Source organism: Carassius carassius, chromosome 41 (assembly GCF_963082965.1).
Source record: "Carassius carassius chromosome 41, fCarCar2.1, whole genome shotgun sequence".
Classification (NCBI taxonomy): Eukaryota; Metazoa; Chordata; class Actinopteri; order Cypriniformes; family Cyprinidae; genus Carassius; species Carassius carassius.
Genome location: NC_081795.1, coordinates 24,935,290 through 24,953,315, shown reverse-complemented (window position 1 = coordinate 24,953,315; position 18,026 = coordinate 24,935,290). Strand labels below are relative to the sequence as shown.

Sequence of the window (18,026 nt, the reverse complement as noted above, 5' to 3'; positions counted from 1 at the left end):
GCACACTGGTGATCATACTGTGAGAACTGCTGGTTGTGGTGACATTGTAAAGCGCTAAATATGTGTTTAGATTTGTGAAACACATGAATAGTGTTTATATAGGGTAATAGTTGTGGCTAATATAATGCTTTTTATATAGCAATTGAGAAAAAACTGTAATAAGGTGTATATATATAAATACATATCATGTCCATTGATTAATGTCTTTTCTTAGGATTTTCTTCACAAAAATTATATTTATCTATTAAAGGATTTATAATTTCAGACAAAAACTTTGCACCCCATGTTTGAAGTCAACATTATCTATCTTGAATTGATTTATAAAATGCAATTCAACCCAAAAAATATGATTCTACGGAGCCCCGCACATGACATGCAAAAAAATAAAATTAAAAAATGTGCGCACGATTTACTAATTCGTTCCCTCAATTTACTATTGCGTTCAAGCAAATTGAAGGAAAGGATTAGTAAATCATGCACACGATTTATGAATCGAGTGAACGCAATAGTAAATCGAAGGAACGCTATTTTAATCGTGTGCACGTTTTAGTAAATTGAGGGAACGAATTAGTAAATCGTGCGGACGATTTAGCCTTTTATTTTTTCCTGCATGTCTTGTGCAGGGCTCCGTATGATTCTCTTTAATGAGTTTGAAAGTAATTTTCTTTAATTTGTCAGTTACTCATCAACAAAGTTGCCCTCGCTGTGACCCCACTGTGTGACTGTCCACTGATGATAATTAGTGTGGTGCATGCATGTGTGTGTATGAGCTAATTATGTGTGCAATAGTTAATAATTCCAGTCAAGCGTTGACCCCTAAAAAAACAACTAACAGATATGTTACATTAATGAAATATCAAAATAGAACAAATGGCTCTTATGAGCCTGGTGTTTTCATGCTCTAAACATGTGAAAAGCCATTAAAAGTCTTTAGATAGAAGGTAAAAGGATCCTTTACTAGATTTTAGGTACTAAACCAAGAAAGACAGCATGCTGCACTGTGATGATTGTCATGTTGAATTACACTTTTGTATTTGCCATTGCAGTGAGGAACAGACATAAGAATCATTAAAATCCCTTGTCTTGGTGTATGAATATGATTCTGTGTTCAGAGGTACAAATATATCAGAGCCAAACTCATCACCATCAGCGTCAGAGGTGTGATAGAATAGAAACAGATAGACATGAGCTCATTCTTGTGGTTTGGTTTGTTCAGTTTGAGCTCAGTGATATTTTCTAAAAAAGATCCACATTCTCAAATTATTTATTTTTTCTCTAACACATGAGGTGTGTTTGAATGTCTTTAATGAGTCATTATGTTGACTGTAGGTATCAGGAAGTCTTGAGTCTTTAACCGTCTGTCATTATTCGGTCAGTATGGAGCTCGGTCTTCTTCCTCTTGTGCTCCGTGAGTACTGCTTTCTCTTGATGTATTTCAGTGATTTTAATTGCTTTTATATTGTGAATAGAATCAAGTGATTTAGTGTTCCTGCATTTTTATTTTCTTGTCCTGTCCTTCCATGATATATCTGTAAAAATGAGCTTGAGGGAGTAAGTGTGCAGTTAGTGCCGCATGTGAAAGAGAAATGCACTCAGTTGTGTTTTGATCAGTCAATGAGTTTATTAAATTATTTATTTATTGTTCTTTGTAATAGTGTTTGTTGAGTCAGTTCTGTTGGTTTGTTTTGCACAGAAGCTTTAACTAATTGTTCACTGGTATGTCATTAGAAAGAGTTTATCTTTATTACTCTGCTTGGGATTACACTTTCTCTCTGCTATGATGATGAAAAAAAAAACGCAAGCTAAATATTGACATATTTTTTTTATATACTGACACAAAACTACTGTATGTTGTGAAGCTGAGAAACATTTGAGCGTAAAATGATGGTGTTTTACAAGCAATGGAAGAATAGTCTACCTTTATATAACTAATGTAAAATACACAATATCAGCTCCATGTTCTCATTCTAGTGAGTTATTCTCTGTGTTTTAGTGCTGATTTCAAGCGTCCACTCTGCACACACTGAAGGTGAGTGAATCTCATCACATATTCACATGAGTGATTCTACACTGTTACAAACTAGCTGTGAAAAGGTGTGAAAAGGTTAAATACACCTTTTTTAACAAGTTATTTGTGTGTTGTGACTAAAGGAAGAAACTGTTTATCCTTTAAAAACAGCTGATTTTATCAGTATTTGTGTTAAAATTATGAAAAAAATATAAATGGGAATTTGTTATGTAATAAAATTACATAAATCTTAAATTTTGGGTGAAATATTTCTGTGAGTGCAACCTGAGTTTGTGAGCATCTGGTTTCTTTGGTAAGTGGGAATGGAAAAGCTTTGCTCAAAGCCTTAAGCCTTCTACACACTGCACAATTTTAGTGATCCTACAAGATTACAGCAAGTCAAACTGCAATATGGATCTGATAAACGTGGGTACGACAAGTATGCGGACTATATGATGATGTCACCAACTGAGTGGTTAGGCTATGACACGTGCAACGATAGGATAATAAAACATCATCAGCATGCGTGAGTGGTGAAGAAAAAGAGGATGATGAATCACACTTTATTTTATTATTTAAATAATAAAAATATTAACTGTTTTCATTGTACAGAAAGACCTAAACCCAAAGTGACCATTAAACCTGCTCAACATGTATTCAGAGGAAAGACAGTCACTCTCAGATGTGAGATATATGATGAAGGAGTCACTAGCTGGAGCTACAACTGGTATAAAGAAGGTTCAGACTTTGTATTCGATGTTCAGCCAGAACTCACAATCATGTCTGTTACTGAGTCTGTCACAGGTAAATACACCTGTGAAGGATCAGAGACAGAAGGATCACGCAGGACACAAGAGAGTGATGCAGTTACACTGACAGTATCAGGTGAGGTTCATCATCTCTTCATAAACAGATGTTTAGCGTGTTTTTGAGTGATGCCCTACTTCTTCATATTATGCAGTTTTTTTAAAGGTGAAGTCTAATGCTATTTCATGTATTCTGACTTATTTACACTTTTGAAGAGCTGGATTCTTGTGTAAAACATGGTATTTCTCTGCCAAATACACTCCATCAGGGTTCATATAATTTTCTGAAAGTTTTTCTTTTGAGTCTGACCCTGTATGACCTAATAAAGAGCAGGATTCCTTGTGCACACATCAACCAGAGCTCGAGCAAAAGCCCATAAACACGCTTCATTCTGGTTACAGAAGTCATCAACAGCACTGCACAGAACTTGCTCAAGTCAAGAAGAATTTAACATTTTGTTTTTGAGCACAGAAAAAATTACGACGACATCATGAAAGTCAACTTAGTCATTTACACAATAACCGCTAAGCAAATAATTACAGCAGTTACCATTTCCACCTTATTTTTCCTGTAATTTGTACATTTTATGTGTCTGTCTTCCAGCTATTTTTAGCTGTACAAAACGGATAATTTTGCTGCTTGATATTGCAAACTGGAGTATCTTACAGTATTATGTTAATGTATTATCTTGATTATGAACTCACAGGTTTGTAGTGCAAACAGATTTAGTGTTTACTGCATCTTGTTATTAATCTGATAATTTCCCTACAGAGGCTAATGAACTGGAAGTCTCGCACATTCACAGAAAATGGCTTACTTCCATGTTGAAAAATAAGATAGATAGAGACGTCCTGCTGTAGATGTTGTTGGTGCTGTTGTTCTTGCTGTTCACTGTCAGACTTAAGATCCAATTCTGGGTTGAATATACAGGTGCATCTCAATAAATTAAAATGTCAGGGTGGGTTTTTGTTAAATGTGAGACAAAATGTATATGACAGGGTCTGATTTTTAGCCATAGTTAATTTAGGTAAATAAAGTTTACGTTCCTGTTTTATTTATTTCGATGTCACAGCTTGCAGACCATTGCTACACAAAAGCTTTGCGTGATTGACTCTTTAGCTCCGCCCACGACACGCCTCCAGGAGCTCGACTGTTTTCAGATAGAAGCGGTACAGCTATATCCGTCTTTTATAAATCTGATAAAACTAAAAATTCTTATGAAGGATGCATTACTACTCGTTACAAGGTATTTAAGGTTAACATTAAATTGACAGTAGCTGTGTGTGTGTTATGTCTGCTTTAAACCAATGCATCTCAGCAATGGTTTTTCTTATTGGACTAAACTTTATGACTAGTTGGTCCAGTCATCTGAGCATAGATATGAGGTTTAGTGACAGCACAACCTACTGCTCAGAAATGTTGCCAGTTTATTAAACACTAGTGATATCCCAATGTGCCTACTTATACTACGCTCTTAAAGAGATCACCCAAAAATTAAAATTACCCCATGATTTACTTACCCCCAAGCCATCCTACAGTAGGTGTATATGACAAATCCATGCTTTATAATGTGAGTGGATGGCAATCCAACATTTAAAGTAAAATAATATGTCCCATCCATTATAAAAGAAGTACACACAGCTCCAGGGGGTATATAAAGGCCTTGTGTGTATTTCTTTTATAATGGATGGGACATATTATTTTACTTTAAATGTTGGGTTGCCATCCACACACATTATAAAGCATTGATTAGCTGGACATTACTCCGATTGTATTTTGTCTGAAAGAAGAAAGTCATATACACCTAGGATGGCTTGAGGGTGAGTAAATCATGGGGTAATTTACATTTTTGAGTGAACTATCCCTTTAAAGCAGGGCTGTACAGTGCAACATGAAAAAAATGTGTCTGTGTAATAAATAAATTTACCACTATGTGTGCGATACAGTTTTACATGTTCATAACACAGCGACCTAATATTGTGAAGTGAATTCGTTATGCTTGTTTGTGTGTGTAAGATTGATTATACTTAGTATTTAGGGGTGTGCCCTAGGATGATTTTTGATCGTTTTCGTTTATGTCTCCACGATCTGCTTTTAAAGAAATATCATAGTATCGTACTTTCTATCAGTTGCAGTTCTGGCACCACCGTATCAGTATACTGTACAATGCGACATACATTCACATCAAATATTAACAAATATTAACAGTAGAGTTACACTCACGAGACAATGCACTTATGCACAATCACAAAACTACATTGTTTGCATCTGCTTTAAAACCCTTCCGGTTCAACATTTAATTCACATGTTGTTCTGCATGCCCTTTTTCTGAGCACGTACTCGTGAAGCGCGCACACTAAGAGCCTGTCAAAAAGTGACTGATTATTGGACTAAGTTGCTTGGTTACCCACATTCTTCAAAATAACTAAGAAACTAATTCAGGTTTAAAACAACTTGAGTAAATGATGGTATACAAATAAAAAACCCTGATAGAATTGAAAGAGAGATGAAAGAATTTTCATTTTTGGTGAACTATTCTTTTAATGTTATCAAAGCAACAAAACACAGAGAAAAATCTTGAAACTAGACACACTAGAAAGTTACAGGCAGGTGAGTTTAATTTGATTTGTTTGGAGCTAAACTCTGCAGGAAAGTCAACGTCGAGGGCCAGAGATGAGAAACCCTGACCATTTAAAATTTCCATGCAAACTGCTGTCTCTGCAAAAAAAAAAAAAAACAAGACTCAAAATGTTTCTAAACCTAAAATGCATGTATGCCCCATTTGTGTTGTTTTACTACTTACACAAGTATTTAAACCATAAAGCATAGGTTTTTAATCATATTCTTAGGGGGTGACCCCTCCCCTCCCCCACATATGAGTGATGTGAAACAGTGGGTCGAGCTCTGGGTTGTTAATTCAGAGGTTGTGGGATTTTAACTATGTTGTCTTTTAAGTATTTTCATGAGGATGTTAAACTTGTTTGTTCCTGTAATTTTTTGCTTTGTCTGTGAAACCAAAATACATCAATGATTTACCAGTGAGGAGACAAGATCTTCTGCTGAAAACCTTTCATAAATGATCACACTGACGATATATTGACAGGTCCTCCTAAACCAACTCTGACTGTTGAGCCACAGAGTTCAGTGTTCACTGGAGACTCAGTTATTCTGAGATGTAAGTTGATTCAGTCACAGAATGGATGGGAGTTTCTCTGGAGAAAAGACTCAAACCCTGAATCTACTGAAGCTGCAACTAAAATAATCAATCGTGTGAAAGTCTCTGATGGAGGAGAGTACAGGTGCAGAGCACGAAGAAGAGGATATTACATCGATTACAGTAAACCTGTAGTGTTAACAATATATGGCAAGTATTTTTAACTACTTAATGCACATATACATTTATGAGACACTGAATAAGAGCAGTAATCAACACTCGTCACGTGGCTCCATTTAGATGCAACCAAATAATCCAATAGTAATCAGATTGATGGCTCAGTCGGACTGAATCAGTGTGTGCATGTAAAAATCAATTCCAATTTGAAGCTTGTGACATATAAACGCACACATCAACCCGATGGCTTTATTTAGCGTTCATATAAAACTCAGATTCATCAGTCTGAATGAATTTAGTCTGATTGAAACAAATGTTGTGCATGCAAACAATGACACATGGTCAGAACCCCTTAGCGTCACTCTTTAATGCTCGGCGTATGCCTTTAGCATCAGTTTTCAAAGTGCAGCGTACTCCATTGCTTTCAGTTGTATACATTATGCTTCAGATCAAGATGCATTTAATTCTTTGCATGCATTTTTGAGCTGGGGATGGAGGGGTGTAATTTGCTCCTGAGCAAGCGATAAAGCTGCTGAATAATAATAAATAGATCTAATATATTTTTAAAATCATTACCCAATATATAATTTATCAGGACAATAAAATTCCCATGTTTTTCAGGCAGCAATTGATATCAAAGTATTTTTATTTAAGCAATGAAGTACCCTCTATGTCAAAAAATGACACTAAAGGCGTACCCTGTGGGTTAAAAAGTGAATATGTAACAAGCTGAGAGTGAGAATGTGTTGCAGCAGCAGCTTTTCAGTCTAATCTGCTTTAGCATCACTGTTTTACAATCAAGTAACTGTGTTCATACATTAAAACCAGAACATTATTTTCATTCTGAACTGTTGTCATTGTACAGAAAGACCAAAACCCAAAGTGACCATGAAACCTGCTCATCATGTATTCAGAGGAGAGACAGTCACTCTCAGATGTGAGATATATGATGAAGGAGTCACTAGCTGGAGATACAGCTGGTATAAAGAAGGTTCAACCAGGTTTGTCAGTAAACTACAGGAACGCACACTCATGTCTGTCACTGAGTCTGATGCAGGTAAATACACCTGTGAAGGATCAGAGACCAAAGGATCACGCTTGACACAAGAGAGTGATGCAGTTACTCTGACAGTATCAGGTGAGGTTCATCATCTGTTCATACTCACACAAACATACGTTTAACATGTTATTAATGACTAATTTCTCTGTTTCAGATCCCAGAGCAGTTTTAAGTGTTTCTCCACAGAACTGGCTGACTGAAGGAGATCCAGTGACTCTGATCTGTGAGGTTCACAGTTACTCTACAGGCTGGACGTTCAGCTGGTTCACTTTAACTGTCTCACCAGGTAAGTTATAATGTGCTTCATGTGCTAACTTCTGATTAGCTGATTTTATTCAAGCCCAAAATACCATTTAATATCCATTCTCTGGTTCTCCAGATCAGTATGATCTGCTGTCAGACAGCAGCAGAGGAGCAGGAGGAAACTACACGGTCAGTTCTGTTGCTCTAAATCACACAGGAGTTTATGTGTGCAGAGCAGAGAGAGAGAAATCAGTCTATAAAACACAGTTCAGCAACACACAGCTGCTGTGGGTCACTGGTGAGTTCAAACAGAACTTAAACTATCGGTTCATATCTAATCAAGATAATTTCTATACTCAAATCTGAAACTCTGCAGCTGTGATTGTCTTCTCAGGTGTTTCTCCTCCAGTCTCTCTGATCGTCAGTCCCAGCAGAAGTCAACACTTCACATCTGTCTCTCTTTCTCTGAGCTGTGAGGAGCAGAGTAACTCTACTGGATGGAGAGTGAGAAGATACACAGACGGTGGACGGCTGGAAGATTGTTCATTACGTGGAGGATCTACATTTACATTCAGCTCCACCGTCCCATCAGACACTGGAGTGTACTGGTGTGAGTCTGAATCTGGAGAGAAACATCATCCGGTTAATATCACTGTACACTGTGAGTCTGTGGTTCTGTATTTAATCAGTTTACAATCAGTTTACAATCAATGCAGGAAACAGGTTGATTAATCAACAGTGGACAAAAAACACTCAATGAGGAAGCGGTATCAAAAATTTAATCATTTATATAATTAATTAAACTATTCATGTGATCAGTGTGTGTTTGCTCTGTTTCTGTAGCTGGTGTGATTCTGGAGAGTCCTGTTCATCCTGTGACTGAAGGAGATCATCTGATTCTGCGCTGTTTATATCAACATACAACCCCAGCAAACCTCAGAGCTGATTTCTATAAAGATGGATCACTCATCCAGAATCAAACTACAGAGATGACCATCACCGCTGTCTCGAAGTCACATGAGGGTTTCTACTACTGCAAACACCCGACGAGAGGAGAGTCACCCAAGAGCTGGATCTCAGTCAGGGATAAGAGTAAGAGCTATAAACACTATTGAAATATTTTCTGTAGACTTTACAGCACTAATCTAAATATAAAAATATATCTCAGCTTCTGAAGACTCAAGATCTTATAAACCCATGATAATTGGAGTGACTGCAGGACTGACTGTCACCTTTTTGATCATTGTCTTCTTGGTCCTGCTGTGGCGTTACAGAAACAACAAAGGTTAGATTAATTTTTCATGACACATTTGCAAACGCTAGATCTGTTTCTAATGCTTGTGAGCTTTTATCCCACAACAGCCTAAGATAATCTTCTGCTTTTCAGTTTTCAACTGCACTCTTCAAAATAAATTTCCAAATTGGGTTAATCACAGGGATGCCATAGAAGATTTTTTTTTTTTGAAGAACATTTAGAAAATATAAATAACCTTTTTCCACTATGATGAGCTTTTTGTCTATTGAAAAGGTTCCTTTTGAAGTTAGAAGTTATTCCTGGATCCACAGATGCCAATAAAGACATTTTATGTTTGTGTAGGTGGAAGATCTCAGTCTCCCTCTACTGTCCGTCAACAGCAGAACCGCAGTCAGACATCAGAGCAGAACCAGAGAGAAGCGCGAGACAAGACACTGCTGTCTGGTCAGTCTTTATCCTCTTCCCATAAATCCATACCCCTAAACCTTTACAAGCTGGGATGGAAGACACTTATGGGTAACATTTAACTAACAGGATGGATCTGACAATTAAATAATGTTTTACTTTTCTATAGTATATATATATATATATATATATATATATATGAGAGGGATAATGTACATCCAGCCAGTTGTTCTCGCAGAATAAACCCCGACAGGGTGATCAGGTACCCCAACTCGAAATGTCAATTATAAGTAAATAATTACATGCAAAATATTGATTTGTGTTTAAATATTTGAATTCAAAGCTTCTGTGAAGACAGCAGTTGTGAGCAAGTGTCAAATTCAAACTAAACAGACATTTAAGGGAAAGGGTGAGGTCAAACCACGTATTACACAACATTTCACCACAAAATAATTAAGGCAATAAAAGAAGATGAAAATGTTTTAACCTTCCCAGTTTGTTAGTTCTCTTATAATCCATTACAACGTACAAAACAATCATAATCAAAATGGCAGCATCTGGGTTTGTATGAAACTAGAGCAAGTCCGCAATACCAGGATGACATAATTAAACAATTGTACACCATTTATATTATATATATATATATATATATATATATATATATATATATATATATATATATATACACACAAACCTTTATTAGGTACACCTTGCTAGTACCGAGTTGGACCCCCTTTTGCCTTCAGAAGTGCCTTAATTCTTCGTGGCATAGATTCAACAAGGTGTTGAAAACATTCCTCTGAGATTTTAGTCCATATTGACATGATAGCATCACGCAGTTGCTGCAGATTTGTCAGCTGCACATCCATGATGTGAATCTCTCGTTCCGGCACATCCCAAAGCTGCTCTATTGGGTTGAGATCTGGTGACTGTGGTGGCTGTTTGAGTAAAGTGAACTCATTGTCATGTTCAAGAAACCACACAGCAAAATCCCCAGTGTTAATTTAACACTCTGAGTGTGGATTCATATAAATTCTGAAGCAGTGTTAAAAGTAACACTGAAGCAGAGTTGAAATTAATGAGATAATTAAGAAGTCAATTGAGTTATTGACCATTATTGAAGACACCTGATGTTAACAAGCAGAATCACCAAACGAGAAAATCACAATTTGTGTGTCACCATTGTAGTGGTCAGTGTTTGCTTTAGTTGGGATCTTGACCCTTCAGTTATTTACTTTAGACTTTGTGGGCTGTGGTAACTGAATTATAACATACAGACCAGAGCAAAGACAACCATGTGTGCTATTGATTGTGGTTTGAGCTAATTGTCATGGAGTGACCAGAACGCCTGAGTTCAGGTTTCTTTACTGTATACATAAATTAAGTGAAAAAAAAACTAAGCAATCCAGCATTTTTGGCATATTATGACATGTTTTTAAAAGTTAGTTCTACATAAAAAATTAAAAAAATCTTTAGTTTAGACACATAGACATAAAAAATCAGCGTGAGCATCACAACAATGGTGACCATCAAAAAAGCATGTTGTAGCCAATAAAAACTCATCCATGGCTCCCATCATGCATTGCGGCATGAATAAATTATGATCTGAACTGTCTTTTTAATTTTTTATTCTAACTAAATTTCATTTTTGCTCTTGGCTTGCCAAACACATTTTAAAAGTAAAAAGTCACAAGCCAAGATCCCAACTAAAGCAAACACTGACCACCATGATGGTGACACGCAAATTGTGAGTTTCTCGTTTGGTGATTCTGCTTGTTAACATCAGGTGTCTTCAATAATGCTCAATCATAACTCAATTAACTTCTTAATTATCTCATTAATTTCAACTCTGCTTCAGTGTTACTTTTAACACTGCTTCAGAGTTTATATGAGTCCACACTCAGAGTGTTAAATTAACACTGGGGCTTTTGCTGTGCAGTCTGAGATGATTTGAGTTTTGTGACATGGTGCATTATCATGCTGGAAGTAGCCATCAGAACATGGGTACATTGTAGTCATAAAGGGATGGACATGGTCAGCAACAACACTAAGGTAGGCTGTGGTGTTTAAACAAAGCTAAATTTGTACTAAGGGGCACAAAGTGTGCCAAGAAATGTCCCCCACACCATTACACCACCACCAGCAGCCTGAACCGGCAGGAGGGACCCTTGCTTTTACGTTCTTTATGCCAAATTCTGACCCTACTATATGAATGTTGCAGCAGAACTCGAGACTCATTAGACCAGGCTACATTTTTTCCAATCTTTTGTCATCCAATTTTGGTGAGCCTGTGTGAATTGTACAAACCCAATTCCAAAAAAGTTGGGACACTGTACAAATTTGGAGTAAAAAAGGAATGGAATAATTTACAAATCAATAGAATATAGATAACATATCAAATGTTGAAAGTGAGACATTTTGAAATGTCATGCCAAATAATTGGCTCGTTTTGGATTTCATGAGAGCTACACATTTCAAAAATGTTGATACAGGTAAAGAGGCAGGTCAATTGGCAACATGATTGGGTGCCACTCTCAGAGTGACAGTGTCTCTCAGAAGTCAAGATGGGCAGAGGATCACCAATTTCCCCAATGCTGCGGCGGAAAATAGTGGAGCAATATCAGAAAGGAGTTTCTCAGGGAAAAATTGCAAAGAGTTTGAAGTTATCATCATCTACAGTGCATAATATCATCCCAAGATTCAGAGAATCTGGAACAATCTCTGTGCGTAAGGGTCAAGGCCGGAAAACCATACTGGATGCCGTTGCTGGCTAAAACTTTATAGGTCAAAAAAGAAGCCATATCTAAACATGATCCAGAAGCGCAGGCGTTTTCTCTGGGTCAAGGCTCATTTAAAATGGACTGTGGCAAAGTGGAAAACTGTTCTGTGGTCAGACGAATCAAAATTTGAAGTTCTTTTTGGAAAACTTGGACGCCATATCATCCAGACTAAAGAGGACAAGGACAACCCAAGTTGTTATCAGCGCTCAGTTCAGAAGCCGCATCTCTGATGGGATGGGGTTTCATGAGTGATTGTGGCATGGGCAGCTTACACATCCTGAAAGGCACCATCAATGCTGAAAGGTAAATCCAAGTTCTATGACAACATATGCTTCCCATCCAGACGTCATAATGCCAGACCACATACTGCATCAATTACAACATCATGGCTGCGTAGAAAAAGGATCCAGATACTGAAATGGCCAGCCTGCAGTCCAGATCTTTCAGCCATAGAAAACATTTGGCTCATCATAAAGAGGAAGATGTGACAAAGACCTAAGACAAGAATGGAACATTAGCTATTCCTAAACTTGAGCAGCTTGTCTCCTCAGTCCCCAGACGTTTGCAGACTGTTATAAAAAGAAGAGGGGATGCCACACAGTGGTAAACATGGACTTGTCCCAACTTTTTTTGAGATGTGTTGATGCGATGAAATTTAAAATCAACTTATTTTCCCCTTAAAATGATACATTTTCTCAGTTTAAACATTTGATATGTCATCTATGTTGTATTCTGAATAAAATATTGAAATTTGAAACTTCCACATCATTGCTTTCTGTTTTTATTCACAATTTGTACAGTGTCCCAACTTTGTTGGAATCAGGTTTGTATTCTCTGTTTCCTTTTCTCATCTGACAGGAGCAGCACCTGTCTTCTGCTGCTGTAGCTCATCTGTTCCAGTGTTCAACTTGTTCAGAAATGTTATTCTTCATGTCTTGGTTGTAACGAGTGGTTATTTGAGTAACTGTTGCCTTTCTATCATCTCTAACCAGTCTGCCCATTCTCCTCTGACCTCTGACATCAACAAGGCATTTTCGTCCTCACAACTGCTGCTCACTGGATATTCTCTCTTTTTCTGACCATTCTCTGGTTGTGTGTGAAAATCCCAGTAGATCAACAGTTTTTGAAATTCTCAGACCAGCCCATCTGTCACCAACAACCATTCCACACTCAAAGTCTCTTAAATCCTCTTTCTTCCCCGTTCTGATTCTCGGTTTGAACTGCAGCAAGTCGTCTTGACCACATCTCGATGCCTAAATGCATTGAGTTGCTGCCATGTGATTGGCTGATTAGCAATTTGTGTTACCAATTAATTGAACAGGTGTCCTTAATAAAGTGGCCTGTGAGTGTATATATATATATATATATATATATATATCAGAGCATATGAGCGGAGCGGAGCGCGATTCCGCTCCGCTCGCTCCGTCCGCTCAGCGCCGCTTGCTCAACCCAGAATGCCCTGTTGTGATTTGCTAGTTCGAGAATCTGTGTGTGTGAATTAGCTGAAGCAATAGTGGGTTGGTTATGGAGTTCAAATATTGTTTTAAGGAAGTTGCGAGCCTTATGCATAAATGCACAGTGAAAATAACAGCTAAGAACGAGCAGGGAGAAGAAATTGAAAGGCAGTGTGGAGAGACTGTGAGAGTTAGCAAAGATTCATATTGGAATCTTAAGCGTCACATTGCCAGAAAGCACGAGGATGTGCTACGCAAACATGGTAGTGCAGCAAAAGGTGAGCTATAGCCATACCACTCGAGAATAAATTAATAGATAAATGGGTAAGGCTGTTGTACTGAGCCCCTCTCATGACATACAGACTAAAATATATTGTAATAACATTTCGTTCCCAACCATGAATTAAGAATTTGTTCTCTCATTCAGGGTGGCCACGAATTAAATTCGTTTCCACAAATTCTTAAATCGTTCCCTGGTTTAGTAAATCGTGGCCATGTTGAACAAATTCGTAGGCTACTCTCGTTTTATTAAAACAAGAAAACAAATTATTACAACGTGGTCACGATTTACGAAACCATGGATCGAAATAGTATATTGTTAATTTTGTATGATTTAAATAAAATGAGGAAATTAATTATTAAAACATGCTGACGTCAAGTTGGAACGAATTGTTAATTCGTTATGCAATCATCATATCAGTGCAACTAAAAATAACCTATAGCCAACACACAATATTAATTAGCCTACATAATTGTAGTTGATGTAGCCTATTTTTAGGTTGAAATTAGACAAATTATTGAACCACTTGTTAAATTTTAAATTTTTTTAAAAAACTCACCCGAATAAATAGGGAAAAAATGAAGGAATAAAGGATAGGGAAATAGGAATAAATAGAAAAAAATTACTGTACGCTATTATAATGTATGCAAATTTGTTTTTACAGAAAAAACTACCAATCAAAGGGAGATAAAGAATTTTTTCCCTCTCCTGTGTCCCCAGACTCCACAGGTCTCGGTGTCTAATGCACGCAAGAAAGAATTAGATGACGCATTTTTTAAGATGATCTATGCGGATTATGAACCTCTCACAAAAGGTGAACGTGAGGGTATGCGTAATTTTGTCAGCGTTGCCCAGCCCGGCTATACCACAATGTGCTACAGTACAGTACGTGACACTCTGATGCCGAATGCTCTTAGCGAGATGGAAGGCAGACTTAGAGAGTTGTTGCAGTTAGGAGATGGCTTTGCGCTGACTTTAGACATTTGGACAAATAGAAGAGGACACAGCTTTCTGGGTGTTGTGGCGAGTTTCATTGATGAAATGTTTACTGGTCACACTGTGCTGCTGTCCTGTGAACATCTTAAAGGACACCACACCGCTGAGAATATTTTTCATAAATATGAAAGCATCTTGCAACACTGGAATTTACAACGGCGAGTTGTCAGGGTGGTGACTGACAGCGCAAGTAACATGGTAAAGGCTTTCGACCTCCCAGGGTTTGATGAAAGTTCAACTGAAGAGGAGGGCGAGGAAGAGGTCCTTGAGGAAGATGGCAGTGGCACAGAGGAAGGTCCACTTTCACCATTCCAGCCAGATTTTGCGCAGATCATAGAAAACATGAGCGCCACATACATCACTGAATCTAATCTGCATATGCGATGCCCCATCCATTTACTGCAACTCGCCATAAAGGATGCAATAAACGGTCATGCTGATGTAGACAAAATGATCACACGAACGGCAAAACTTGTAAAGAGTATTAGAAAAAGCACCTTAAACACTGAGGAGGCTGATAAACTAGGTGTGCGTCCCACCCCAGCATGTGTCACCAGGTGGAGCAGTCAGCTGCGCATGATCGAATCAGTACTGAAAATGTTCGAAAGAGACCCGCAATTCCAAAACAAGCTGAAAATTCCCGAGCACAGTAAGCTGACCATGAATGACGTACTTCATCTCCGAGCCCTGACTGAGGTGCTATTGCCTCTGGCAGAGCTTACAACTGCTATGCAAAAAGAGCTCGGAAACCTTGGGATGATTCTTCCAGCTGTAATGGAAATCAAACAGCTTTTGTCCAGTGTCCCTGACATCCGCTCCGTCAACATTCGTGCATTTGTGGAGACACTGTCAGATAATGTCTCTACTCGTTTTAACAGATTTTACTCTGACAAGCACCTTGTGTTGGCGGCTGTGTTGGATCCACGTTTTAAAACTGAATGGATCATTAGAGATGGTACAGTGAGCAATCAACTTGTAGAGATTCGTGAAATGTTGGTAAAAGAGGCAGAATGCAGTGGTGTGGAGACTGCGGTGGACACAGTGACTGAGGCTAGAAGCGCTCCCAAGAAGGCCCGCATTTTCGGCTCATATGAGAGCAACTCGAGTGTAGCTGACAGTGCCAGAGGTGAGATGGAGGAGTACCTGGGCTCAATGAGAAAAGGTCCAAATGAAGACGTCCTAGGATTTTGGAAAACCAATGCTGGATCACTCCCTCGACTAGCCAGGGTCGCCCGCAAAATCTTCAGCATCCCCAGTGGTTCTGCCAGTGCTGAGCGCGTGTTTTCCGCTGCTGGATTACTGTCCCGGGCACACCGCATGAGCCTGAAACCTAATACTTTGTCCAAGCTAATGTTTTTAAAAGTAAATTCTAAAGTGATGTAAAGATTGAGACGTTTTTAAATAGACCGCAGTTACCCGAAGTTTTGGTCTATTTAAACTTTAGAACGCGCGTTTCTTTTACTAATGCCAGTAAATCATCCAGGTGTGCTTTGATAAGATGTTGTTAAGTGCATTTCACCTGTGTGTGCTTTTATGAGCATGATAGTCCAGACGTGTTTTGTGAAGTTCTACATGCATTTCATCTTGTTTGTGTGTGTGTGTGTGTGTGTTTGTGCACGCGCGCGCGCGTTTTAATATGCCTGTTTTGCAACTGCATATATGTTCACGGAAATAAAATAATTTTATCAGTTTTTGCTTGTAATAGGCAAGTTTGCCAAAGGGCTAGACATGTTTTTTTAATTAAGTTAATTTAATGCATTTAAATGAATAAAAAGAACAGACTTTTATTCAGAATCACCCCGAAGTAACTTCTATTTACAATCCTAGCTACTGTAATTTATACATTTATTCCAGATATTCATTACAAAGTACAAACAGAAAGCAAGTAGCCTACAGAGACATTTTATGTCTGAGCGGGATCTGAGCGGGATTTGGTTTACCGGTGAGCGTGAGCGATCCAGCAGTGGAGCGTGAGCTTGGGACACGAGCGACTGAGTGGAGCGCACGTGCATAGAGCGGAATATTGAGCTGAGCGTCACACCGCTCCGCTTCGCTCACATGCTCTGATATATATATATATATATATATATATATATATATATATATATAATATGCATGTGTATGTGCATGTGATTAGAAATGAATTAATGTAATTAATTTATTACAGGAACTGTTCAGATTCATGATTCTATTGAAGTAACTGTTGATAATGACAACAGCAATGGTAAATAATAACACTTTTTAATTATATCATCGTGATAAGCACAGTAGTTTATTTCTAAAGAAATTGTAAATTAAATCCATCTTTGTATTACTGTGATATCTTCATAGCAAATCAAGTTAAGCCAAGTGTGTTTTCCTCATTGTAGACAGTGTAAGTGCACCTTCTGAACTCACCTATGCTGAGATTGAACCGAAATCTACAAAGAAAGAGAAGAAAAAGAAAGAAAACAAAGGTAAACTGAAATAAAAGTCTCTGCTATTATGATGTTATGATCACAACAGGCTAATTACAATTCATTTATTTTGAGATAATTTGATCATGTTATTGTTTTAATAATAATTACAATAATTTTCTCTGTATTAAAATAGACCACTGACTAACATATATTAGCAGTAGAGATTTTATAAATATATGGATATTACATATCACTGTTGGACATACAGCTAATGATATTAACTGTTAACATCTTTTAGAGAATAAACCTGAGAGTTCTGACAGCGTTTACTCTAAACTCACACTGCAAACAGATCAAGCTGTCAAACTAAAGTCATAAATCACAGTTCATACACACACACATATACACACACACACACACACACACAAAAAACTGCTTATACGAGCCTCAAACAGAATTGAAGAATAGATAAAAAAAAACGTGCATAAAAATGAAAACGTGCATTTTGAATTAATTTGTATATATTTTAGGTGCTGGATCTGGTGAAGTGACTTATGCTCAGGTTAAATATTAATGTCCAGAGGAGAAACGTTCAATCCCAGGATGCTGATGGGTTTCTGTTGAGGAGTGGAAATTAACCAGGATCATCAATGATCAGTAATCTTTGTGATTTTGAGCACTTCATGGAAATAGATTTATCAGTACTTAATGTTAGTGATATAAAAAGTGACATGTGCTTCAGAAAGTTTGCATGCTAATCTTTGATTATACATTGAAAAAAAAAGCATGATTATTGTTTAGTAGTGCAGTGTTTTCTGATTGGTTAATACTAGCAGAAGCAGTAGATTATTAGTAGAACTGAGACAACACAATATTCTTTTCAGACTACTGAGTAAGTGAACAAGTTTCATTTTCCTGCATATATTAATGAATTTTAAATTGTGATTATCAGTTCTTGAAATGTTGTCTTTAAATGTATATGTATATAGTGAAAATTTATTTGTACAT

The 18,026-nt window shown here is 37.5% G+C and overlaps 1 protein-coding gene across 1 annotated transcript; it reads left to right on the top strand.

Moving 5' to 3' along the window:
• Window positions 1–1,372: 1,372 nt before the first annotated feature.
• LOC132123262 (leukocyte immunoglobulin-like receptor subfamily B member 1) lies at window positions 1,373–17,396 on the top strand. Its single transcript, XM_059533823.1, has 13 exons — window positions 1,373–1,408; window positions 1,994–2,029; window positions 2,621–2,893; window positions 5,919–6,183; window positions 7,016–7,284; window positions 7,361–7,492; window positions 7,586–7,747; window positions 7,844–8,110; window positions 8,293–8,541; window positions 8,618–8,734; window positions 9,047–9,148; window positions 16,989–17,075; window positions 17,317–17,396. The coding sequence occupies exons 1-13, from the start codon at window positions 1,378–1,380 to the stop codon at window positions 17,394–17,396; spliced, it is 2,070 nt and encodes a 689-aa protein (XP_059389806.1). The 5' UTR covers window positions 1,373–1,377.
• The last annotated feature ends 630 nt before the right edge of the window (window positions 17,397–18,026 follow it).

Bases quoted from the DNA above. Each gene is read 5' to 3' on its own strand.
- LOC132123262 (XM_059533823.1), top strand. From the start codon at position 1,378: ATGGAGCTCGGTCTTCTTCCTCTTGTGCTCC. The intron at 8,542-8,617 runs GTAAGAGCTATA...AATATATCTCAG, and splicing joins GATCTCAGTCAGGGATAAGA to CTTCTGAAGACTCAAGATCT. The intron at 17,076-17,316 runs GTAAACTGAAAT...AACATCTTTTAG, and splicing joins GAAAAAGAAAGAAAACAAAG to AGAATAAACCTGAGAGTTCT.